Raw genomic sequence first — 21,006 nt, 5'->3', positions numbered from 1 at the left:
GTGCTGGGCTGGCAAGGGGAAGGGGCCCAGGGGGTGGAGGGATGCCAGGAGTCGGGGGGAGAACAGGGCTGCACCTCCACCCCTGGAGTGGTGGCAGGTAGGGCATCCTGAATGGTAGCAGGTGGCTAGAGCCCACCAGATTTGGGTTAAACTAGTATCCTTTTGCAGGGCGCCTGTGGCTCGTGGCTATAATCCTAGCTACTCAGGAGGCTGAGATCTGGGGATCGTGGTTCAAAGCCAGCCCAGGCAGGAGAGTCTGTGAGACTCTTATCTCCAATTAACCACCAGAAAACTCCAAGTGGTGCTGTGGCTCAAGTGGTAGAAAACTTACTTTGTGCTGAAGAGCTGAGGGACAGTGTCCAGACCCAGAGTTCAAGCCCATGACAGACCAAAAAAAAAAAAATAACCAAAACCAAAGCAAACTTGGGCAGAAAAGTCTGTTAGACTCTTACCTTCAATTAATCAGCAAAAAGGCCAGGTGCTGGTGGCTCATACCAGTAAATCTACTAAGGAGGCTGAGATCTGAGGATCATGGTTCAAAGCCAGCCTGGGCAGGAAAGTCCATGAGACTAATCTCCAATAAACCACCAGAAAACGAAGTGGTGCTGTGGCTCAAGAGTTAGAGTGCTAGCCTTGAGCTGAAGAGCTGAGGGACAGTGTTCAGGCCCAGAGTTCAAGCCCCACAACAGACAAAAAAAAATTAGCAAAAAGCCAGAAGTGAAGCTGTGGCTCACATGCTAGCCTTGAGTGGAAAAGCTAATGGATAGTACTCAAGCTGTGTTCAAACCTCAATACACACACACCACGCCCCCTTGTGCTGCTCACTCATTTGGTGGTCTACCCTGGGAATGAGGCTGAGAAACCAAACACAAGAGGTTCTGATCACATTCACTCTGGGGTCAGAACGCAGGCCCTGAGAGCCCTAGGCTCTAATCCAGAGCTACTTACCAGCTGTGTGACTAGACCTGCCACATGTGGCCCCTCAAAGCCAGCCACTACCCCCTCATCTGTAAAATGGGCATGATGCTAATCACAAGTCTGTAGAGTCTGCAGAGCCTTGGTCTACCTGAGGCTCAGAGAGGATGTGTCCCAGAGCACATTGCCACTATATAGTTCCTATGCCACTTCCTATGCCAGCTATGCTCCCAGCCCCTAATTGCCATGAGAGAGAAAAGGCAATCAAAGGTCCTGTCATTCCTTTAAAAAAAAAAGTTACAAGGCTTTAATTCAACCCAGCCAACTTCTGTCTCTAGGACATCCCAGGCAGGGGCCTCTCCTTTCCCCAAAGACACTGGGAGAAGGAAACCTATCACCAGCACCCAGCAGGAACCTAGGCCAGTCAGGTAGCTCCTACAATGAGCTAGGCCTGAGCCACAAGGCAGACTGGGTAGAAGGAGAGACGGATTAGACTACAGGCATCTCCAACAGTAGGTTCTGAGAAGGCCCCCATTGCCTTGGCCAAAGACAATGCCTCTCCCAGCCTTCTATTCCATCACCCAGAGCCGGGGTCCTGGGTCAGTCTTGACAGAAGAAAGCAGAAGTCAAAAGGCATCTGATATTAAGTTCACAAAGGGATGCCAGCTGGAGGCTCCCACCTCCAGCCCCACTGTCTTGACTACTGGGACAGGGAAGGGTCCAGAAGCTTTAGGACACCACCCACCAAGTGCAGGCTGCCAGTGACCAGCACATGGATGGCAGCAGCTTCACGGAGAACGTTGGCCCCGCTGCTGGCCATGGGGTGAGTAAGGAGGTTCCGTGAGGGGCTGGGGGGCTGAAAGACAGGGTCCCGGCCTTGGCTGATCCACTGTAAGGCATGTGATATGCAGCTGAAGACAAGGGAGCTGGTATTGCAGGGGCGGGGTGGGTGAGATGCCAGTAGCAGAGAAGCAGGCCCGCCAAGCCCTGGGTTCGAAGGACTCCAGATGTCTGGGCTGTTTTGTTCCTTGTCCAGACAACTCCAGTGCTGCTGATGTTGGAAGCAGCGGAGCAGCACCTGGTCCAGTGTCACAGTGAAGTTCTGCTGGTCTGAGAGGCAGAGACAGGCATATCAGCGGAGGGGTTGGGGGCCGAGGGTGGAGAACCACAGCAGGCATCTACTTAACTCTAGACACTAGACAGACTCTGCCCATGGCTTCCACATTGGACACTGAGGAAACTGAGGCTCATTAAAGTTCAATGACATGCCCACGGTCAGGAAAAGCAGAGCCAGACAGTCAATAGTCTAATATTAAGTGGGTGTAAACATTTCAGGGAGGGCTGGGAAGGTGGCTCAGTGGTAGAGTGCTTGCCTTGCATGCATGAGGCCCTGGGTTCGATTCCTCAGCACCACATAAGCAGAAAAAGCTGGCAGTGGCGCTGTGGCTCAAGTGGTAGAATGCTAGCCTTGAGCTGAAGAGCTGAGGGACAGCACCCAGGCCCAGAGTTCAGACCCCACAGCCAAAAAAAAAAAAAAAACATTTCAGGGAGATCGCAAGCCGGGCGCTGGTGGCTCACACCTATAATCCTAGCTAATCAGAAGGATGAGATCTGAGGGTCAATATTTGAAGCCAACCCAGGGAGGCAAATCCTGGAGATTCTTACCTCTAATTAACCAGCAAAAATCTGCAAGTGGAGCCGTAGCTCAAGTGGTAGAGTACCAGCCTTGAGCTAAAAAAGCTATGCAAGAGCAGAAGGCCCTGAGTTCAAGTCCCAGAACACGCACGCACACACGCATGCCCAGCTTTTTTTTTATTATGAAAATACCGTAAAGAGGAGTTACAATTAGATGGGCAAGATAATGAGTACATTTCTTATCAAGCATTGTTGCCTCCTCCTTTGTTTCCCCTTCCTATCCCTTCCCATCTCTCCCTACACCCCCCATTTTTCCCCCTCCCCCCATAATCCCAACTTTTAAAAATCACAATGCATAGTAAAAAACAAATTTTACCCTGCAACCCAGTACTTGTGTACTTACATATATGCTTAGAATAAAATCTTTACCAACTGGAATCTCTCCTTGCTTCAAGAAATGCACAGATATTTTCTATTCTACTCTCTTTCATCTAGAGTAACAAATGTCCAGGCACTGGTGGCTCAGGCATGTAATCCTAGCTACTCAGGTGGGTGAAATATGGGCAGAAAAGTCAGTAAGACTCTATCTCAAAAAAAAAAAAAAAGCCAAAACCAGGGCTGGAGGTATGGTTCAAATGGTAGATACTAGCCTAGCAAGCATGAGGCTCTAAGTTGAAACCCAAATAAACTGAATAAACCCAATACAGCTCTGAGGATGTGGCTTAGCAGTAGAACGCTTGCCTGGCATTTGAGAGAGACCCCAGGTCTGATCCCCAACACTGCAAAAAACAGAGTAACAAATGCTGGTCAAGACCCATTAAATTAATTTCAGTAAACAGGATGGAGCGGGGCTGGGAAAGTGGCTCAGTGGTAGAGCGCTTGCCTTGCATGCATGAGGCCTTGGGTTCAATTCCTCAGCACCACATAAGCAAAAAGAAAAAACCCGGAAGTGGCGCTGTGGCTCAAGTAGTAGAGCACTAGCCTTGAGCTGAAGAGCTGAGGGACAGCGCCCAGGCCCAGAGTTCAGGCCCCACAACCGGATCTCCCCCCCCCCCAAAAAAAGAAAAGGATCCCTTTGGGCTGGGAAGGTGGCTCAGTAGTAGAGTGCTTGTCTTGCAAGCATGAGGCCCTGGGTTTGATTCCTCAGTACCACATAAGCAGAAAAAGCTGGAAGTGGCGCTGTGGCTCAAGTGGTAGAGTGCTAGCCTTGAGCTGAAGAGCTGAGGGACAGCGCCCAGGCCCAGAGTTCAGGTCCCACGACCAACCAAAAAAAAAAAACAGGATGGATTGAAACCTACTTCTTGGAAACTATTCTGATTTATTTATTCATTTATTTAGTCAGTTGTGGGGCTTGAACTCTGGGCCTGGGCACTGTCCCTGCACTCTTCAGCTCAAGGCTAGCACTCTACTACTTGAGCTATAGCACCACTTCTGGTTTTTCTGGTGGTTTATTTGAGATAAGAGTTTCACGGACTTTCCTGCTCGGGCTGGCTTTGAACCGTAATCCTCTGATCTCAGTCTCCTGAGTAGCTAGGATTACAGGCCTGAGCCACCAGCGCCCAGCAGTCTCTGATAATTTTTGTATTGCAGCTACATGATATCAGTTCAAATACACCAAAGACTACCTGTACAGCAAAACAAATGTACCTCCTATCTCACACTTGCAGTTTAGAAGCCCCCGCTATACACAGAGTAGCCCACCTCAGGGTCCTTAGCCCGAGGCATCACACCTATAACCTCTCACCTGCGTTGCCTGTGGATGACACCTCTGTCAGGTTAGGGCAGAAAACAGCATAGTCAAACCGGCAGGGCTAGGAGGCCAAGGGAAAGATTTGGTGTCTGAGTTAAAAGAAAGGCTCCTCACCAACCCCCATTCCCAGGAGCCACAAGAATCTGCCCATCCCTGAACTACAGTGACACTACAGGCCATGTTCTCTACAGATAGAGAACAGAGGCTTGGACAAGTGGTATCCAGCTAGGGGACAGGGCACAAAATACAGGCTATGCACAGATGGCAGAGGTCTGCCTAGTCTGTGAAATGGGAGATGATCCTGAACAGCTGAGAACATCTTAGTTCCCCATGCACAAAAGTGCTTCTATGTGCTTTATAGCCTGGTAGGTCCTTTAACCAAACTTGAAAAGCAGGCATCCTTAGTGGCAAGCCTGTTCATGAAGCATGCTGGGACTCAGGAAAATACTCCTGAGCCCATCTTTTCCAGAGTCAAATGCCAGTGCCAAAGAGGATGTTAAGATGCCAATTCTACAGCCTGGACTGTGTGTGTGGGGTGGGGGGGGGGGGGGTGTTGGATGCTAAGATGCCAATTCTATAGGGGGGGAGGGGAGAGAGGGAGAGAGGGAGAGAGAGAGAGAGAGAAAGAGAGAGGGAGTGTGTGTGTGTGTGTGTGTGTGTGTGTGTGTGTGTTGGTACTGGGAAACCAGGCTCTGTTGGGAGTGGGAAGTGGTGTCACAGAGCTGGAATAGGAAGGGTTGTTGAGCTACCTGCCCCCCTTTCCCTCCAGGCTGGTTCCTCACCTGCAGCAGCTTCAGGAGAGCTGCAGAGTCCCTGTCCCCAGTGGAATTGAAAAGCAAGACACACACCTCAGGCCCACTGCACCAAGGAAAGGAAAGTGATCAGATGGCAGTCCTAACCACAACCCTTTCCCCAAACCCAACCCCTCCCCACTGGTCCAGTCCACTCTGGCCCTGTGTCTACCCCAGCCTTTACTACAGGCCCCATGATAGAGCAGACCCCACCCTCATCCCTGTCTTACTGGATACTCACTCACTGAGCCTCTCCTGCCTCTGCAGGGCCTGTCTGAACCAGCGCACACAGGCCTGCACACTACTGCTGGTGTGTGCACCATCCAGGTACCAAGTGAGGGGTCCACGCCGCAGCACCTGTGTCCGGCCTGGCCACTCTGTGTCTCGAAGCCCTGGTGAAGGTAGATAGGCAGTGCTGCATGCAGCTCCTTTTCAGATCCCAGCACCTGCCCTCCCAGCAGGCTGTCCCTTCTGCTCAGAATCCTCATTGGCCTAAGAGCCTCTTGATTAGTGACAGTCACCAATAGCTCGTGCAACCTTGAGTGGATGTAGCTATCTAGTATTATTCCATTTGGCAGCCAGAAAGCTCTGCTCTTATAGGCTACAGATGGAATATGATCAAGAGATTTACTCTAGGACTATCACTCACCCTGATGGCAGGCCTGACACACAGTAGGCACACTGAGACCAATTTCTGTAGGAATTTAACAGCATGAGCACCTACTATGTGCTGAGAGCTTAGTAGGAGCAAGAAGCAATAGCAAGCATGTCATCTACATAAACCTCATGATCTGATGATGACAGTTGTGGCAAGGACACCAACTACATCTGGCTGGGCACTTGGTCCTGCATCCTCTAGTCCCTGGGCTCAGCACCTTGGTGGTGTCATGTCAGGGAATCATGGCAGTCCCTGGCAGTGAGTCCTAACATTTCATTTGACAGATGAGGAAACAGGCTAGAAAAGATTCCTAAACTCAAAGTCAGGGAGGAGTACAGACCTTCAGGCACCATCCTGAACACCTTGGATATCCTCCACCTCCCAAACCAGATATCAAAAGAACATCTGATAGCTAGCTACTGAGGAGTTCAAAGCCAGCTACTACTTGCAATTCAAAGCCAGCAGGAAAGTCCATGAGACTATTAGCTCCAATTAACCACCAGAAAACTGGAAGTGGTGCTATGGCTCAAAGTGGCAGAGCAGTAGCCTCAAGCAAAAGAGCTTAGGGACAGTGCCCAGGCCCTGAGTTCAAGCACCATAACCAACAAAAAAAAAGAGGCTAAGATCTGAGGACCTCAGTTTGAAGGCAGCTCAGAGATAACTATCTCTCTGATGGGGCTGGGAAGGTGGCTCAGTGGTAGAATGCTTGCCTTGCATGCCTGAGGCCCTGGGTTCGACTCCTCAGCACCACATAAGCAAAAAGAAAAAAGCCGGAAGTGGTGCTGTGGCTCAAGGGGTAGAGCGCTAGCCTTGAGCTGAAGAGCTAAGGGACAGCGCCCAGGCCCAGAGTTCAGGCCCCACGACCGGACCCAAAAAAAAAAGAGATAACTATCTCTCTGATTAGCCAGAGGTAGAGGTATGGCTCAAGAGGTACAGCACCAGCCCTAAGTGAAAAAGGGAGAACACAATGCCCCCCAGTTCAAGCCCAGTACCAGCACAAGAAGAATGAAAGAAAAAGAAAGAAAGAAAGAAAGGAAGGAAGGAAGGAAGAAAGAAAGAAAAAAAAGGAAGGAAGGAAGGGAGGGAGAGAGGGAGGGAGGGAGGGGCCGGGCGCTGGTGGCTCACGCCTATAATCCTAGCTACTCAGGAGGCTGAGATCTGAGGATCACGGTTCAAAGCCAGCCTGGGCAGGAAAGTCCGTGAGACTTTGATCTCCAATAAACCACTAGAAAACCAGAAGTGGTGCTGTGGCTCAAGCGGTAGAGTGCTTGTCTTGAGCTGAAGAACTGAAGGACAGCGCCCAAGCCCAGAGTTCAAGCCCCATGACTGACAAAAAAAAAAAAAGAGGGAGAGAGGGAGAGAGGGAGAGAGAGAGAGATGGGGAGAAAGAGAGCAAGAAAGAGAGGGAGAGGGAGAGAGCAAGAGCGAGAAGGAGAGGGAGAGGGAGAGGGAGAGGGAGAGGGCAAGAGTGAGAAGGAGAGGGAGAGGGAGAGGGAGAGGGAGAGGGAGAGGGCAAGAGTGAGAAAGAGAGGGAGGAGAGAGAGAAAAAGAAAGGAGAAGAGAAGAGAAGAGAAGAGAAAGATCAGGAGGGGTTCAAAGACATGTAGTGGTCCTAGCCAGGCAGGAAGTTCCAACTCACCATGACGCATATGGGAAGTAGGTTGGAATACAGGTGCTAGGGGCAGCTGCCACAGGTTGCCTGGTCTGGATACCTTCAGCTCCTGGATGGCTGTAGATTGTGTGAAGCCCAATGTGCTTAGAACCCTCCCAGGCAGGTTCTCTGTGCTGCCCACCTGCCTGCCCAGATAGTCCACTCACTCTGCTGATGGTGCCGTTGCAGCCAGCAATTGGCCAGCTGCAAGGCCAAAGCTGCATTTGAACGCTGGTGCTCTCCCTCCAGGCCTAGGGCCAGTGGAGCGCCCCCTTCCTCCAGGGTTTCCAGTGGTGGACACAGGTAGAGAGGACACTGTAGGGACAGGGGCAAAAGCTGGTCAGCAGAGAATGCTAAAAGGCTCTTGTATAACTCCCCACCCACCAGAGCCCACAGATCCCACCAAGACCAGCTCACATCACCCATGTGTTCTTACTTTGTGTGTGTTGAAGGCTTTGAACTTAAGAGCTTGGATACTGTCCTTTAGCTTTTTTGTTCAAGGCTGGTGCTCTACTACTTGAGCCATAGCTCTACTTCTGGCTTTCTGCTGGCTAACTGGAGCCAAGAGTCCCACGGACTTTCCTGCCTGATCGAGATTCTCAGATCTCAGCCACCTGAGTAGCTAGGATTATAGGCATGAGCCACTGGCCCTGGTCACCCGTGTTCTCTTGAGGAGCAGCTAGCCTAGCTCCCTTGCATGTATAAACAAACAGACCCACCAGGAGGACACACCTCCCCAGCACTCCCCAGATCTCTCCCTACCCACTGATGCCTCCAATCAGACTCACTGAGATCTGCTGGGCTCGATCCTTCAGCACTGCCAGGGGACCTTCCGGCTGGAGCACAGTGAAGGCAGGGATGCCACGCTGCAAACAGGCCAGATGGAGTGAGGCAGGGGCTACAAGGGTCCCCCCACACATGCCCTTCTGGCTCCCAAAGACCATTCAGCCTCCCACTCCTCATTTGAGGTCAGAGGAGGCCGGACTAGGTGTAATCACACAGGGCCAGCGTAGGAATCCAGGCTCTGTGAAATGGTAACCCCTCTGCAAAACACCTTAATAGCAACAATAAAATTATAAAATACTATTTTTAAAGAAAGAAAGAATCCAGGCTCTGATGATCATCACTAAGGTCTCTCTCTCTCTCTCTTTTTTACTTCATGACCAGGACTTGAACTTGATAACTGATGCTTTTGCTCATTGGCTAAAGCTCTACCAACTGAGCCACACCTCCAACCCTGATCACTAGAGTCTCATCCTCAATTACACAAATGACTCTGTGCCACCCCACTACCCTGAGCCTACTGTGTACCCCGGCCTGCCTAATCACCTTAAAGATGCCCCCTTTCTGCCACGCTATCTTCTCCATCGTGTCCCCCAGAAGACTCGTGTGGTCAATACCAAGAGAAGACACTCCACACACCACAGGCTTCCTAAGGAGACAAGAGGGCCATGACAACCCTGTCCTGAGCCACTGGGCAGGAGGTGAAGTCTGGGTTTCTGTTCACCACAGGTCCCCACACGCTGCCTCACCTGATGATGTTGGTGCAGTCATAAGCCCCACCGATGCCTACTTCTACCACCGCCAGGTCCACCTGCAGACAGCCAGACAGCACGGCAGTGAGGAGGGCGATGACCCCAGGTTTTGAGGACCCCCACCTGCTGGGATTTAGTCCCCAAGGCCTCACAGATATAGGTGTCTGGGGGACACGCACCTTCTCTTGCAGGAAGATGTGGAAGGCCATGAGGGTAAGGAAGCGGAAGTAGGCAGGCATGGAGACACTGCTGCCATCCTGCACACAGGAACACTGTCAGTGCCCACAGCCCCATAGCCCTGCTCTGGGGAGACAAGGGCCTGGGACATGGGGCACACCCTGCCCCACTCATCTACCAGCCTTCCAGAAAGGGCACCTTGGTTTCCTCCAGACGGTGATAGAGGTGCCAGAAGTGCTTGCTGAAGAGCTCAGGGCTGATGGGCTGCCCGTTGATGCGGATCCGCTCTCGTACCTGCACCAGGTGGGGAGAGCTGCAGGGAGACCTGGGGTCATTGGAACTCCCTTCCAAGTCCCAAGGCCTTCCCTGCCCACCTGTCCTCTACACTGCTACTCCTCTGCTGAAACCCTCCCGAGGTTCTTCAATGCCCACAGGAGTCCCGGCGCCTTGCCACCACCTCCCAGGCTCCACAGGAATTGTGCCTCACCTTTGCTTATACTCTCCTTTCTAGACTATCTTTTTTTTTTCCTTTTTGCTTATGTGGTGCTGAGGAATCGAACCCAGGGCCTCATGCATGCAAGGCAAACGCTCTACCACTGAGCCACCTTCCTAGCCCTCTAGACTATCTTTTTTCATGTGTGCATTCTTTTTGTGTATGTGCCAGTACTAGGGCTTAAATTCCAGGCTGGGGCACTGTCCCTGAGCTTTTGTGCTCTTAAGGTAACACTCTCTTACTTAAGCCATAGCTCCAGTTCCAACCTTTTTTGATTGTTAATTGGAGATGGTAAGATTTTTCTGCCTGGGCTGGCTTTAAACCTCAGTCCTCAGATTTCAGCCCCCGGAGTAGTTAGGATTACAGGCATGAGCCATTGGTGCCCAGCTTCTACACTATCTTTAGTCCCTTCAGCCCTAACCTGTCATGGTGCCAGTCTCAATTAAAGTACCATTCAAGGTACCAGTCTAGCATGTTCTCTGGGCCCCAACAGTCCCTGCATTCCCCTTCACAAACAAAAATCAGTGACTCTGTTGGTATGTCTTTCAGCCTTGGAAGACAAAGCCTGTTTTCTGTGTTCAAGGTGCACCCCCAGGCTGGCCACATGGTGCCAAATCAATGGCTAGGGTGTTCACAAAAATATGTTAGAAGAGTAGAGCCAGATGCCAGTGGCTCATACTTGTAATCCTAGCTACTCCAGAGGCTGAGATCTGAAGAGTGAGGTTTGAAGCCAGCCCCAACAGGAAATTCTATGAGACCATTATCTTCAGTTTAACTACTGAAAAGCCAGAAGTGGAGCTGTGGCTCACATGGTAGAATGTTAATCTTGAGCAGAAGACACTAAAGGACAATAGCCTGGCCCTTTGTTCAAGCCTCAGTACCAGTAATAAATAAATAAAAAGCAGACAAAAAATAAACAAGCCAGGGGCTGGGAATGTGGCTTAGTGGTAGCATGCTTGCCTAGCATGCATGAAGGCCTGGGTTTGATTCCTCAGTACCACATATACAGAAAAAGCCAGAAGTGACACTGTGTCTCAAGTGGTAGAGTGCTAGCCTTAAGCCCAGAGAGGATAAGGGACAGTGCCCAGGCCCTGAGTTGAATCTCCAGGACTGGCAATAAAATAAAATAAACCAGCCAATAAACAGGGCTAGAGGTGCGGTTCCTACGGTAGAGCACCAACCTAGCAATTTGAGGCCCTGAGTTCAACTCAAAACAGAAAAGAAGAAAACTGAAGGCTGCTGACACTTGGTAAATGCTGATTTAATGTTCACTAAGTGAATAAACAATGGGTTCAGGAGAGACATGGTGCTGATCTCTAGGGAGAACCCTAGCCTCCACAGTCCCCCACAGAGCTACGAGTCACACCACTCCACAATTCAGTACCTAAAGAATCCTGTTTTCAGGCCATAGTTACGCAGGATATGCTCAGTGAAGGCACAGGTAGAGCCCTAGGAAAAGAAAAATATTATGTGGATAGGCCCTGCCCACCAAGAGGTTGCTTATATCTGTGTTCTGCTCCTTACCTTTCCCTTAGTCCCAGTGACATGGATGATATTCAGCCGGTCCAAGTCCTCCACCTGCAACAGACAAAGTCCTTACTTTAGCCATCACAGCCTCAGGAAGATGAGGATGGGGATGCCATAGGTTCTCCCTACCTACCTGCAGCCCACTCCGTGCCAGGTACAGCTCCATGGCTTCCAGCTGTGCCTGGGGATCACCTCTTTGGCGCTTCACCTGCTCCAGGTAGCCAGCATTGGTCTGTAGGGTGTTGAGCATGCGCACAGCATCCTGGCAACCATAGTTCCCAGGTAGCAGATTAGCTCACTAAAGGTTCTTAGGCAAAGAGGAACCCAGCACACCACAGCCCAAGTCAGGGCACCAAGCCTGCCATACCAGCTTAATGCCCTGGCATATAAGTAACAGGAAGGCAGCAGTGGCATCTACCCAGCTGTGGCAAAGATGGGGGCAGTTCAGCCCCACCCAGGGAGTGCCAGGCAAAGAAGGGGGAAAGGCTAACGGAACTAGCTGTTTCCTGCTCTGACTCCCCAGGCCTTGCCCTCCCCCACTTCGGTCTTTGCCCTCATTCGCTCCACCATTATAATGGACTCTAGTAACAGAACCCCAAGCTAGGGTCTTAGACTTCCAGAATTCCCGGAAGTTTTCATACAAACCAGAAGGATTTTAGGGTTCCACAATGTTAGCCTGAGAACAGCTGCTTGAAGCAACCAGAAAAAGAGCAGGCTCAAGGGGAGGAAAAGTGTGTCCCTGCTCACTTGGCAGGTAGGCCTGGCTTTAGGAGAGGCCCATCTAGGAGTGGGAGTGGGAACATTTTTTTTGGCCAAAATAAATGGCCAAGCCAGGAGCTAGTGGCTCATGCCTGTAATCCTAGCTACTCAGGAGGCTGAGATCTGAGGATCAGGGTTCAAAGCCAGCCCAGGCAGGAAACTCTGTGAGACTTTTATCTCCAATAAACCACCAGAAAACTGGGAGTGGTGCTCTGGCTCAAGCAGTAGAGCGCTCATCTTGAGTTGAAGAGCGCAGGGACAGCGCCCAGACCCAGAGTTCAAGCCACACGACGACGACCACCACCACCACCACCAACAACAACAACACAAAAATAAATAAATAAATAGCCAAGGCTGGTAGTGCATATCTGTAATCTAAGCACTTAAGAAGCTGAAGCATGGGTTGAGAAGGTGGCTCAGTAATAGAGTGCTTGCCTTGTATGCTTGAGGCCCTGGGTTCGATTCCTCAGCACCACATAAGCAGAAAAAAAAAAGCCGGAAGTGGTGCTGTGGCTCAAGTGGTAGAGTGCTAGTCTTGAGCTGAAGAGCTGAGGGACAGCGCCCATGCCCAGAGTTCAGGCCCCACGACCGGACCAAAAAAAAAAAAAAAAGAAAGCTGAAGCAGGCCAGGCGCCGGTGGCTCTAATCCTAGCTACCTAGGAGGCTGAGATCTGAGGCTCACGGTTCAAAGCCAGCCTGGGCAGGAAAGTCCATGAGACTCCTATCTCCAACAAACCACTAGAAAACCGGAAGTGGCACTGTGGCTCAAGCAGTAGAGCGCTCACCTTGAGCTGAAGAGCTGAGGGATAGCACCCAGGCTCAGAGTTCAAGCCCTACGAACGACAAAAAATAAAAAAGAAAGAAAGAAGCTAAAGCAGGAGAGAGCTAGGGCAGAAAGCTCAAGCTAGCCTAGGCTACATAACAGGATCTTGGTTCAAGAAAGGCAAGACAAAAATAAAAACAAGAAAGGAAGGAAGGAAGGAAGGAAGGAAGGAAGGAAGGAAGGAAAGGAAGAAAGAAAGAAAAAGAAAAGAGTTTGAAGATTCAAATCCAGTCATTCATCTATAATCCTAGGATTATAGATCTCAGGAGGCTGAGATCTGATGATCCCTTTTAGAAACCAGTTCTAAGCAGGGAAGTTTGGGAGACTCTTAGAATTGTGTCCTAAGGAAATTTACTTCCCCCCTCTCCCTAATCTTGATCTCCAGCCCTCAGGGCTCCAATCCTGTCACACTAGTGCCACTGACAGGGCTGGCATCACGTTGTGGACTCTGGCAACTGGCCCAGGTAACAACACCTGCAGATATTTTCTGTTTCCAGACTGTTGGGGACTCTACTGTCCATCTCCTAAATGCCAGGCGCTTGGATCTCCAATCTTGTGAATCCTGGAGATGCACCCCCAGATTCCCCCATCCCTTTCTTTCAAATCTAAATTCTCAAATTTGCTCCAATCCCTCCTCCATCTTGTCCTGCCAATTCAGACTCCAGAATCATCAGAACTCCTAGGCCTAATCTGAACCCCAATGGACAGGACCTTTCAGGTCCAATCACCAATGCCCTTCCCTTTGACAAGATACAACAGTGTCAGAATTCCTAGATCCTGCAGCCTAAGCTCAAGTTCCGGACCTGGTTCCCACCTGGGCTGCTCTAGCCTCCCTACATCCGGTCTTAGGATCTTGGGCCCCCATCCCCTGACCTTCGGCCTCCAGACGTCCCCGTCCCTGGTCCCTAACCACAGGAGCCCGGTCCCAACCCCCCGACCGGCTTCAGCTGGAGGAGCCGGTGCTGCTCAGGCCCGGCCCACGTGTCACTGCCTCCCGCCAGCCCGCTCTCCGGACACCTGGTACTCCATGCCGGGTTCCTGTGGCGCGAGCCGTGCGCTCAACCCTCGCCGCGCCGCGCACCGGATGATGGCACTAGGCCCACGGACCGCTGCCAGGAGCAGAGCCGCGCGCAGGCGGCCCGGCGCCCACGACATAGCCTCGACGCTGCCGCTAGCTAGGCCGGGAAAAGAGAAGACCCGCCTTGCCTCCCGCACAGACACGCCCCTCCTCTCCACCAATCAGAACCGTCCAAGACTGCCGCCTACACCAATGAAAAGAGGCGCCCTGGAGGGGTCCTGTGAGAGGCGGGGTCCTGTGAGCGGCACGCTCTCCAGCGTCCTCTCTTTTAAAGGGACATGCACTCCTTTCGCCACCATAAAAGGGTGCCCATCTGACAATATCCAGTCCCAGTTAGCTGCCGTCAGCCCTGTTGCAGACCAGAAACATCCCTGCACTGTCTCAACCTACATTGTGCTGGCTCTCCTGTCACGAATCACAACCAACGCCCAAGCCCCTGTGCTCCCTAACTCTTAACGACCCTGAGGAATCCAGGAAGCTTTCAGATCAAGTATCCCAGCTGAGGCCTGCAGAGTGTGGGGAGAGGTTTCCAGGCTAAGAGAAAGGGGAACGTGGAAAGCCAGGCGATTGGAGGGAGAAAACTAAACGCTGAACCGAACTTCCATCTGGTTAGGCCGGTTGCTGCTGAGTCCAGTCCCGTAAGGAATTTGACTGATCTTAATATCCAATTTGCATTTTGATGCTCCCAGGGGCAGCTACTAAGTGGAGAACAGAGATGTGAGGCGGGGAGGGGATGGGAGTGGCAAATCAAACTATCACAGATTGTTTGATTTCTTTTTTTGTTTTTTTGGGGGGGTCCGGTCGTGGAGCCTGAACTCTGGGCCTGGGCGCTGTCCCTCAGCTCTTCAGCTCAAGGCTAGCACTCTACCACTTGAGCCACAGCGCCACTTCCAGCTTTTTTTCTTTTTGCTTATGTGGTGCTGAGGAATCCAACCCAGGGCCTCAGACATACAAGGCAAGCGCTCTACCACTGAGCCACCTTCCCAGCCCCAGATTGTTTGATCTCTAAATAAGCAAATGACACACACACACACACACACACACACACACACACACACACACACACACCCCTCACACACACACACACACACACACAACCCCTCCATACTGGGGCTTGAACTCAGGGCCTAAGTGCTGTCCTTAGCTTTTTGGTTCAAGGCTGGTGCTCTACTACTTGACTCACTGCTCCACTTCTGGCTTTTTTGGTACTCAACTGGAAATAAAATTCTCATACTTTCCTCCCCAGGCTGGCTTCAAACCTTGATCCTTAGATCTAAACCTCCTGTGTAAAGATTACAGGCATGAACCACCAGCACCTGGTCTGAGTTTGGGAAGAGTCCATCATTGTTGGGAGGTCTGCTCTTCCAACACTGCTGGGGTCCTTCCTGTATGAGGAAACCATCCTTCCTATGTAACCCAGGCTGGACTTGGACTCCAGTTCCTTCTACCTCTACCTCCCCAGTGTTGGGATTATAGGCACCTGTCAACACATTCAGCTTTCTTGGCCCAGCTACAGAAATAGTTTTTCTCCGGATTTTTTTTTTTTTTTTGTCAGTCATGGGGCCTGAACTCTGGGCCTGGGTGCTGTCCCTGAGCTCTTCAGCTCAAGATGAGCACTCTACCACTTGAGCCACAGTATCACTTCCGGCTTTTTCTGCTTATGTGGTACTGAGGAATCGAACCCAGGGCCTCATACGTGCAAGGCAAGCACTCTACCACTGATCCACCTTCCCAGCCCCTGATTTTTTTTTTTTTTTGCCAGTCCTGGGGCTTGAACTCAGGGTCTGGGCACTGTCCCTGAGCTTCTTTTGCTCAAGGCTAGCATTCTAGAACTTGAGCCACAGCAGCCCTTCCAGATTTTTCTGTGTATGTGGTACTGAGGAATCGAACCCAGTGTTTCATGCATGCTAGGCAAGCACTCTACCAGTAAGCCACATTCTCAGCCCTAAAAAAAAAACAAAAATCAAAAAACTTTCGAGTAGTAGGATGTGAACTAATGAGTTTATTTGCTTTGCTATTCAGGCACTCTACCACTTGAGCCACACCTCCAGCCCTTTTTAGCTGGAGGTTATTTTTGTGATAGGGTATCATTTTCTGCATAGAACAGCCTGGAATTTGATCCTCCCATGCACACTGCCTGTTGTAGCTGGTTAGACAGGTGCAAGTCACCATGCTGAGCTTTTTCTGTTGTGATGAGATCTCAAGAATTTGCCAAAGTTGCCGGGCGCTGGTGGCTCATGCCTGTAATCCTAGCTACTCAGAAGGCTGAGATCTGAGGATCGCGGTTCAAAGCCAGCCCGGGCGGGAGAGACCATGAGACTCCTATCTCCAATAAACCACCAGAAAACCGGAAGTGGCGCTGTAGCTCAAGTGGTAGAGCGCTCGCCTTAAGCTGAAGAGCTGAGGGACAGCGCCCAGGCCCAGAGTTCAAGCCCCACGACCGACAAAAAAAAAAAAAATTTGCCAAAGCTAACCTGAACCAAAATCCTTCTGATATCAGCCTCCCAAGTAGCTAGGACTATATAGGCAGGAGCCACTACACCTCCCTTACATTTTTTTAAACATTTTTTATTGTTATTATAAAGGTGATATACAGAGGGGTTACAGTATATAAGTCAGGTAATGAATACATTTCTTTTTGGGCAATGTCACCCCTTCCCTCACTCTCTCCTAGTTTTTCCCTCTGGTCCCCACCCACAAATTGTAGTTTAACATAATGTATGAATACCACTGCTGCATTTGGGTTTTGGTTTTTTGTTTGTTTATTTTTATTTTTATTTATTTTTTGGTCTTGGGCTTGAACTTCTGGGCCTGGGCACTGTCCCTGAGCTCTTCAGCTCAAGGCAAGGGCTCTACCACTTGAGCCACAGCATCACTTCCAGTTTTCTGGTGGTTAATTGGAGATAAGAGTCTCACGGACTTTCCAGTCTGGGATGGCTTTGAACCGCAATCCTCAGATCACAGCCTCCTGAGTAGCTAGGATTACAGGCATGAGCCACCAGTGCCTGGCTTGCACTTGTTACATTTCTTTTAGTCTCTTTTTTTTTCTGCTGGTCTTGGGGCTTGAACTCAGGACCTGGGTGCTGACCCTGAGCCACTTTGTGCTCAAGGCTAGCACTCTACCACTTGAACCACAGTGCCCGTTCCAGCTTTTTCTGTTTATGTGGTACTGAGGAATCGAACCCAGAGCTTCATGCATGCTAGGCAAGCACTCTACCACTAAGCCACATTCCCAGTCCTTTTTTTATTTCTTTCTTTCTTGTTTCAGATGGTTGTGGGGTTTGAGCTCACAGCCTGGGCACTGTCCCTGAGCCTCTTTGTGCTCAAGGCTAGCACTTTACCACTTGAGCCATAGTACCATTTCTGGCTTTTGAATGGTTAATTGGAGATGAGTCTCATGGGGGCTTTTCTTACCAGACTGGCTTCAAACCGTGATCCTAAGATTATAGGTGTGAGCCACTGGCACCTGGCTTGGATGATGTATTTTTACTACCATTTCAAAAATGAATACTTGGCTAATGATGAGTATTATAACCAAAAACCATTCTGAGAACAAAGCTGTTGATGGGACAGTGTAGACATTATTTTGCTCATTTTATTTTAGCCAGGGGTCTGGTAGCTCATGCCTGCAATCCTATTTCAGAGGCTGATAATGGGAAAATTGCTATTCCAGGCCAGCCTAGGCAGAGAAGTTCATGAGAGTCCTTCTCAACCTAACTCTGGGCAAAGCAGTATAGACCTGCCATCTCAAGCTACCTTGGGAGGCTGACATTGGGAGGATCATTGTTCCAGGCCTGCCCAGGCAGAAAAATCCAAACTACTCTCTCCAGAGAGCTGGATTTAGAGGTACAGCCTGTGATCCCACAGACAAGGGAAAGCTTGTAATATGCAGATTTGTAGCTCAGTCACCTGCCAGGGAAACAGAACCCCATACTAAAAATAACCAGTGAAAAACAGTGCTAGAAGTGTGGCTCAGTGGTAAAGAGCATGAAACCCTGAGTTCAAACCCCTAATACCACAAAAGAAAAGAGAGGGGCTGGGGATGTGGCTTAGTAGTACAGTACTTGTCTTGCATACATGAAGCCCTGGGTTTGATTCCTCAGTACCTCATAAATAAAAAAGGCCAGGAGTGGCACTGTGGCTCAAATGGTAGAGTGCTAGCCTTGAGCATAGAGGTTCAAGGACAGTGACTAGGCTCTGAATTCAAGCCCTGGGGGGAGGGGAGGGGGAGAAATTCAGAAAGCAGCCTGGAAATTATTCCCTACATGATAATGATGGTTAGCTGTGTGGTGAAATGAGAGGTGACTATTGATTGTGTTAGTGTTATATGTATTGTGTTTTGGAGACAGGTCTTACTATGTAGCTCAGCCTGGCCTTGAATTTAAGATTCTCCTGTCTGCACCATCACACCTGGCTTTACAGCCCTTTGCTCATTTGCACTGTATACATTGTCTCCCTGGGAATGTCATAATTGGGAAAGAGAATTAACATATCCCTATGACACAGGAGGGCTGGTACCTTAGGACTCCTCTTGAACAATCCTTGTGTTTGACAGTTGGGGATTCTGAGGCCAGTAAGGGTTCAGCACCAACCTAGACCCAGGTGTGACTCATGGTGTCTTCTTTGGCGCTTCCTCCTCCAGGTCAGAGTCTACTGAGTTACTGAGCCCTGGTTAGGAGGGCTAGCATGGCACCTCCCCCCCCTCCATTTTCCAGATGAAGAAACTGATGCCTGGAAAGGAATTGCCTGCTAAGGCACTATGAAGCAGTAGCAGAGCAAATGCTGAGTAGAAACCCAGATCAGACGGATTTCTGTGGCTGCTGCTGACTTGAGTCCTCCCAGCAGGATGGGGAAACCGTGGCTAGGGTTTTTCATTCATAATGTGGGTTGTTCTGAGTAATTGTTGCTTAATGTGTTGCTGGCACTGTACTGAGTTATACACAGCTTGTCTCATTCAGCCCTCCCAGCCCAATTCCAGGAAGGTTGTGGGTTGGATTGTTTTGTTTTTAGTTTGCTTTGAGAGTCTTACTAGGTAACCCAGGATGGCCTCAAACTTGCAATCCTCCTGCCTCAACTTCTCAAATGCTGAGATTACAGGTATGTTCCAACATACCAGACAAAGATTGTGTTGAGACTCATTTCTCTGGGGAGATAAAGTCCTATGGTAAAAGCTGCTTAATCATTTATAGGGTCTGCTATGCCAGGTTTCAGACCCTAGGCTCCACCCCATGACCTTCCTGGCCTCTGCCCCCACTAGGCCTGTATACTGTTGGGTAACTACAGTTGCCTGGTCAATGGGGCTGTGGCCTTGAGCTGGTCCTTATTGCAAAGGGAATCCCCCACAAACTGCCACTGCTCCCAACTTCTGACATATGACCTCAGTTTTCTGTCTCCTGGTGAGGAGGTCAGAGCTTTGGATCCAAAAGTGACCCACCATGTGTGTCTAGGACAAGCCAGCCCATCTCTCCAGCCCTGGTACCCTTCTCTGCTGCCTGGCCAAAGGTTGTTTGTGTGGGGAGCCTGGGGGAGCTATAGCACTGGAGTTCAGCTAGGGCTGAGTCCTGAGGGAACGAGGCATCACTTATCTTCTGATCCCTCTTCTAGAGGAGGAAGCCAGGACTGAGTAAGGTAAAGCAACCTGACTGGTATCCTTTCTAAATGCTTACAACCCAGCTTGGAAGGTGGCTCAGAGGAAGAGTGCTTGCCTTGCATGCATGAGGCCCTGGGTTTGATTCCTCAGCACCACATAAGAGAAAAAGCCGGAAGTGGTGCTGTGGCTCAAGTGGTAGAGTGCTAGCCTTGAGCTGAAGAGCTGAGGGACAGCACCCCAGAGATCAGGCCCCACAACCGACTAAATAAATAAATAAAAATAAATGCTCACAACCCTAACTGGGCTCCCACCCCTAGCTCCAATCTCTCTGAGGCAGCTTCATCAAAGCTCATCCATCACCTCACTAAGTACCTTGTCCTCATCTGCCAAACTGTCCCCACTGCACAGGGGCTGTGGAAGCTGAATGAGGGCAGCACTGGACCAGAGCCAAGCCAGGACTCCCACTGGAAACTAAGTTCAGAACTAGCCAAGTGGCCAAGACTGTGGTTCCCTTGATCTCACCTACCACACCTTGCATAAAATGCAGCTAATACCTACTCAGGAGGCTAAGAAATGAGGATCACTGTTAGAAACCACTCTGGGCAGCAAAGTCCATGAGACTCCTACAGCCAATTAAGCACCAGAAACAGCTGGAACTGTGGGATTATGGCTCAAGTGGTAGAGCACTAGCCTTGCACAAAAATAGCTGAGGGACAGTTCCCAGGCCCTGAGTTCAAGCCCCACAACAGGCACCAAACAAAACACAAAGACACAAAACAAAAAACTACAGGTAATAATGAGCCACTCCTAAGACCCCCTTCTCAGTGTCCCAAGACTGGGAGCTTTGGGAAGGGCAAAGCTGAGCAGAGAATGGAGCAGCTGTGCAGCCACTGGGGTCCTTTGCACCGTGCTGGCTCTGGGGCAAGGCCTGCAGCAAGTATCATCCTTGAACCCCTGAAAGATACAGAAGGGAATGGGCATGGTGAGCCAGGAGAGCCTGCCTGCATTCCCCATTCTCCTACCTGGAAAGAGGCAGTTTTAGCTCCGTAAGGACGCTCCGCTGGGCCCTGCTGTTCCATTGTCAGTTCCCACTGTGTCCTCTCAACCACTGGCCAGGACAAAGGCAGGAACCTGGCACCTTTCATCCCTCCGTTTCCAGCTCCCCTCCTGGGTGGGGCACAAGTGACGCACAGGAGGGCCACCTCTGCCCAGGCTTCTATGAGGACTATGGGCCTTAGAGGGGAGGTTCCCAAGGTCAACCTTATCCTGCTGGGTTAGAGAAAGAATTTAGTGCCAGGGAGATTTACCTGATAGGTTCTGACCCTCATTCTGGGATCAGCCCAGACTGGACCAGGCTCCACCTGTGACCTGCCTACAAGCCTAGTCAGAATCGCCTGAGTTAAATAACAACTGAGCAGAGGTTAAAGGTAAGTAGTAGCAGGGACAGGGATACGAATGGGTGAGGAGGGAGAAAAGCAGGGATAAAGGGAAAACTTTCAGACTTTAGGGCTGGACTTCCTGCCAAGGTGACGCTGGCCATATCTGGCCTCTCTTGCAGCTCTTTATCAACCTACCTCCTCTTAGTTAGGATCCATTTTGCCCTCAACCCATCAGGGGACCAGGA

General features: G+C 50.5%; 1 protein-coding gene across 2 annotated transcripts; it reads right to left on the bottom strand.

The window, feature by feature from the left end:
- Nucleotides 1-1,541: 1,541 nt before the first annotated feature.
- Nucleotides 1,542-20,606, bottom strand: Fpgs (folylpolyglutamate synthase). Of its 2 annotated transcripts, none has more exons than XM_042681242.1 (15): nucleotides 20,405-20,606; nucleotides 11,266-11,394; nucleotides 11,130-11,183; nucleotides 10,990-11,054; nucleotides 9,311-9,425; nucleotides 9,115-9,192; nucleotides 8,933-8,994; nucleotides 8,730-8,832; nucleotides 8,189-8,266; nucleotides 7,568-7,715; nucleotides 7,389-7,478; nucleotides 5,333-5,483; nucleotides 5,083-5,158; nucleotides 4,295-4,361; nucleotides 1,542-2,025 (listed from the first exon to the last, which is right to left on the bottom strand). In XM_042681242.1, exons 1-15 carry the CDS (start codon nucleotides 20,525-20,527, stop codon nucleotides 1,616-1,618), a joined length of 1,749 nt encoding a protein of 582 aa, XP_042537176.1. In that variant the 5' UTR covers nucleotides 20,528-20,606; the 3' UTR covers nucleotides 1,542-1,615. The 2 variants fall into 2 exon arrangements, with proteins under 2 accessions (XP_042537176.1, XP_042537175.1); XM_042681241.1 differs by lacking the exon at nucleotides 20,405-20,606 and adding an exon at nucleotides 13,732-13,883.
- Between the last annotated feature and the right edge of the window lie 400 nt (nucleotides 20,607-21,006).

This window comes from Dipodomys spectabilis, unplaced genomic scaffold, assembly GCF_019054845.1.
Source record: "Dipodomys spectabilis isolate Male_0828 unplaced genomic scaffold, ASM1905484v1 ptg000067l, whole genome shotgun sequence".
Lineage (NCBI taxonomy): Eukaryota > Metazoa > Chordata > Mammalia > Rodentia > Heteromyidae > Dipodomys > Dipodomys spectabilis.
Note: the sequence above shows the minus strand (reverse complement) of the source record. Positions and strands in the feature narration are given on the sequence as shown.

Excerpts from the sequence above, each read along its gene's own strand:
- Fpgs (XM_042681241.1), bottom strand. The coding sequence starts at position 13,869 with ATGTCGTGGGCGCCGGGCCGCCTGCGCGCGGCTCTGCTCCTGGCAGCG. Across the intron at positions 11,055-11,129 it reads TCACTGGGACTAAGGGAAAG|GGCTCTACCTGTGCCTTCAC; the intron begins GTAAGGAGCAGA and ends TTCTTTTCCTAG. Across the intron at positions 9,193-9,310 it reads ACCGTCTGGAGGAAACCAAG|GATGGCAGCAGTGTCTCCAT; the intron begins GTGCCCTTTCTG and ends TCCTGTGTGCAG.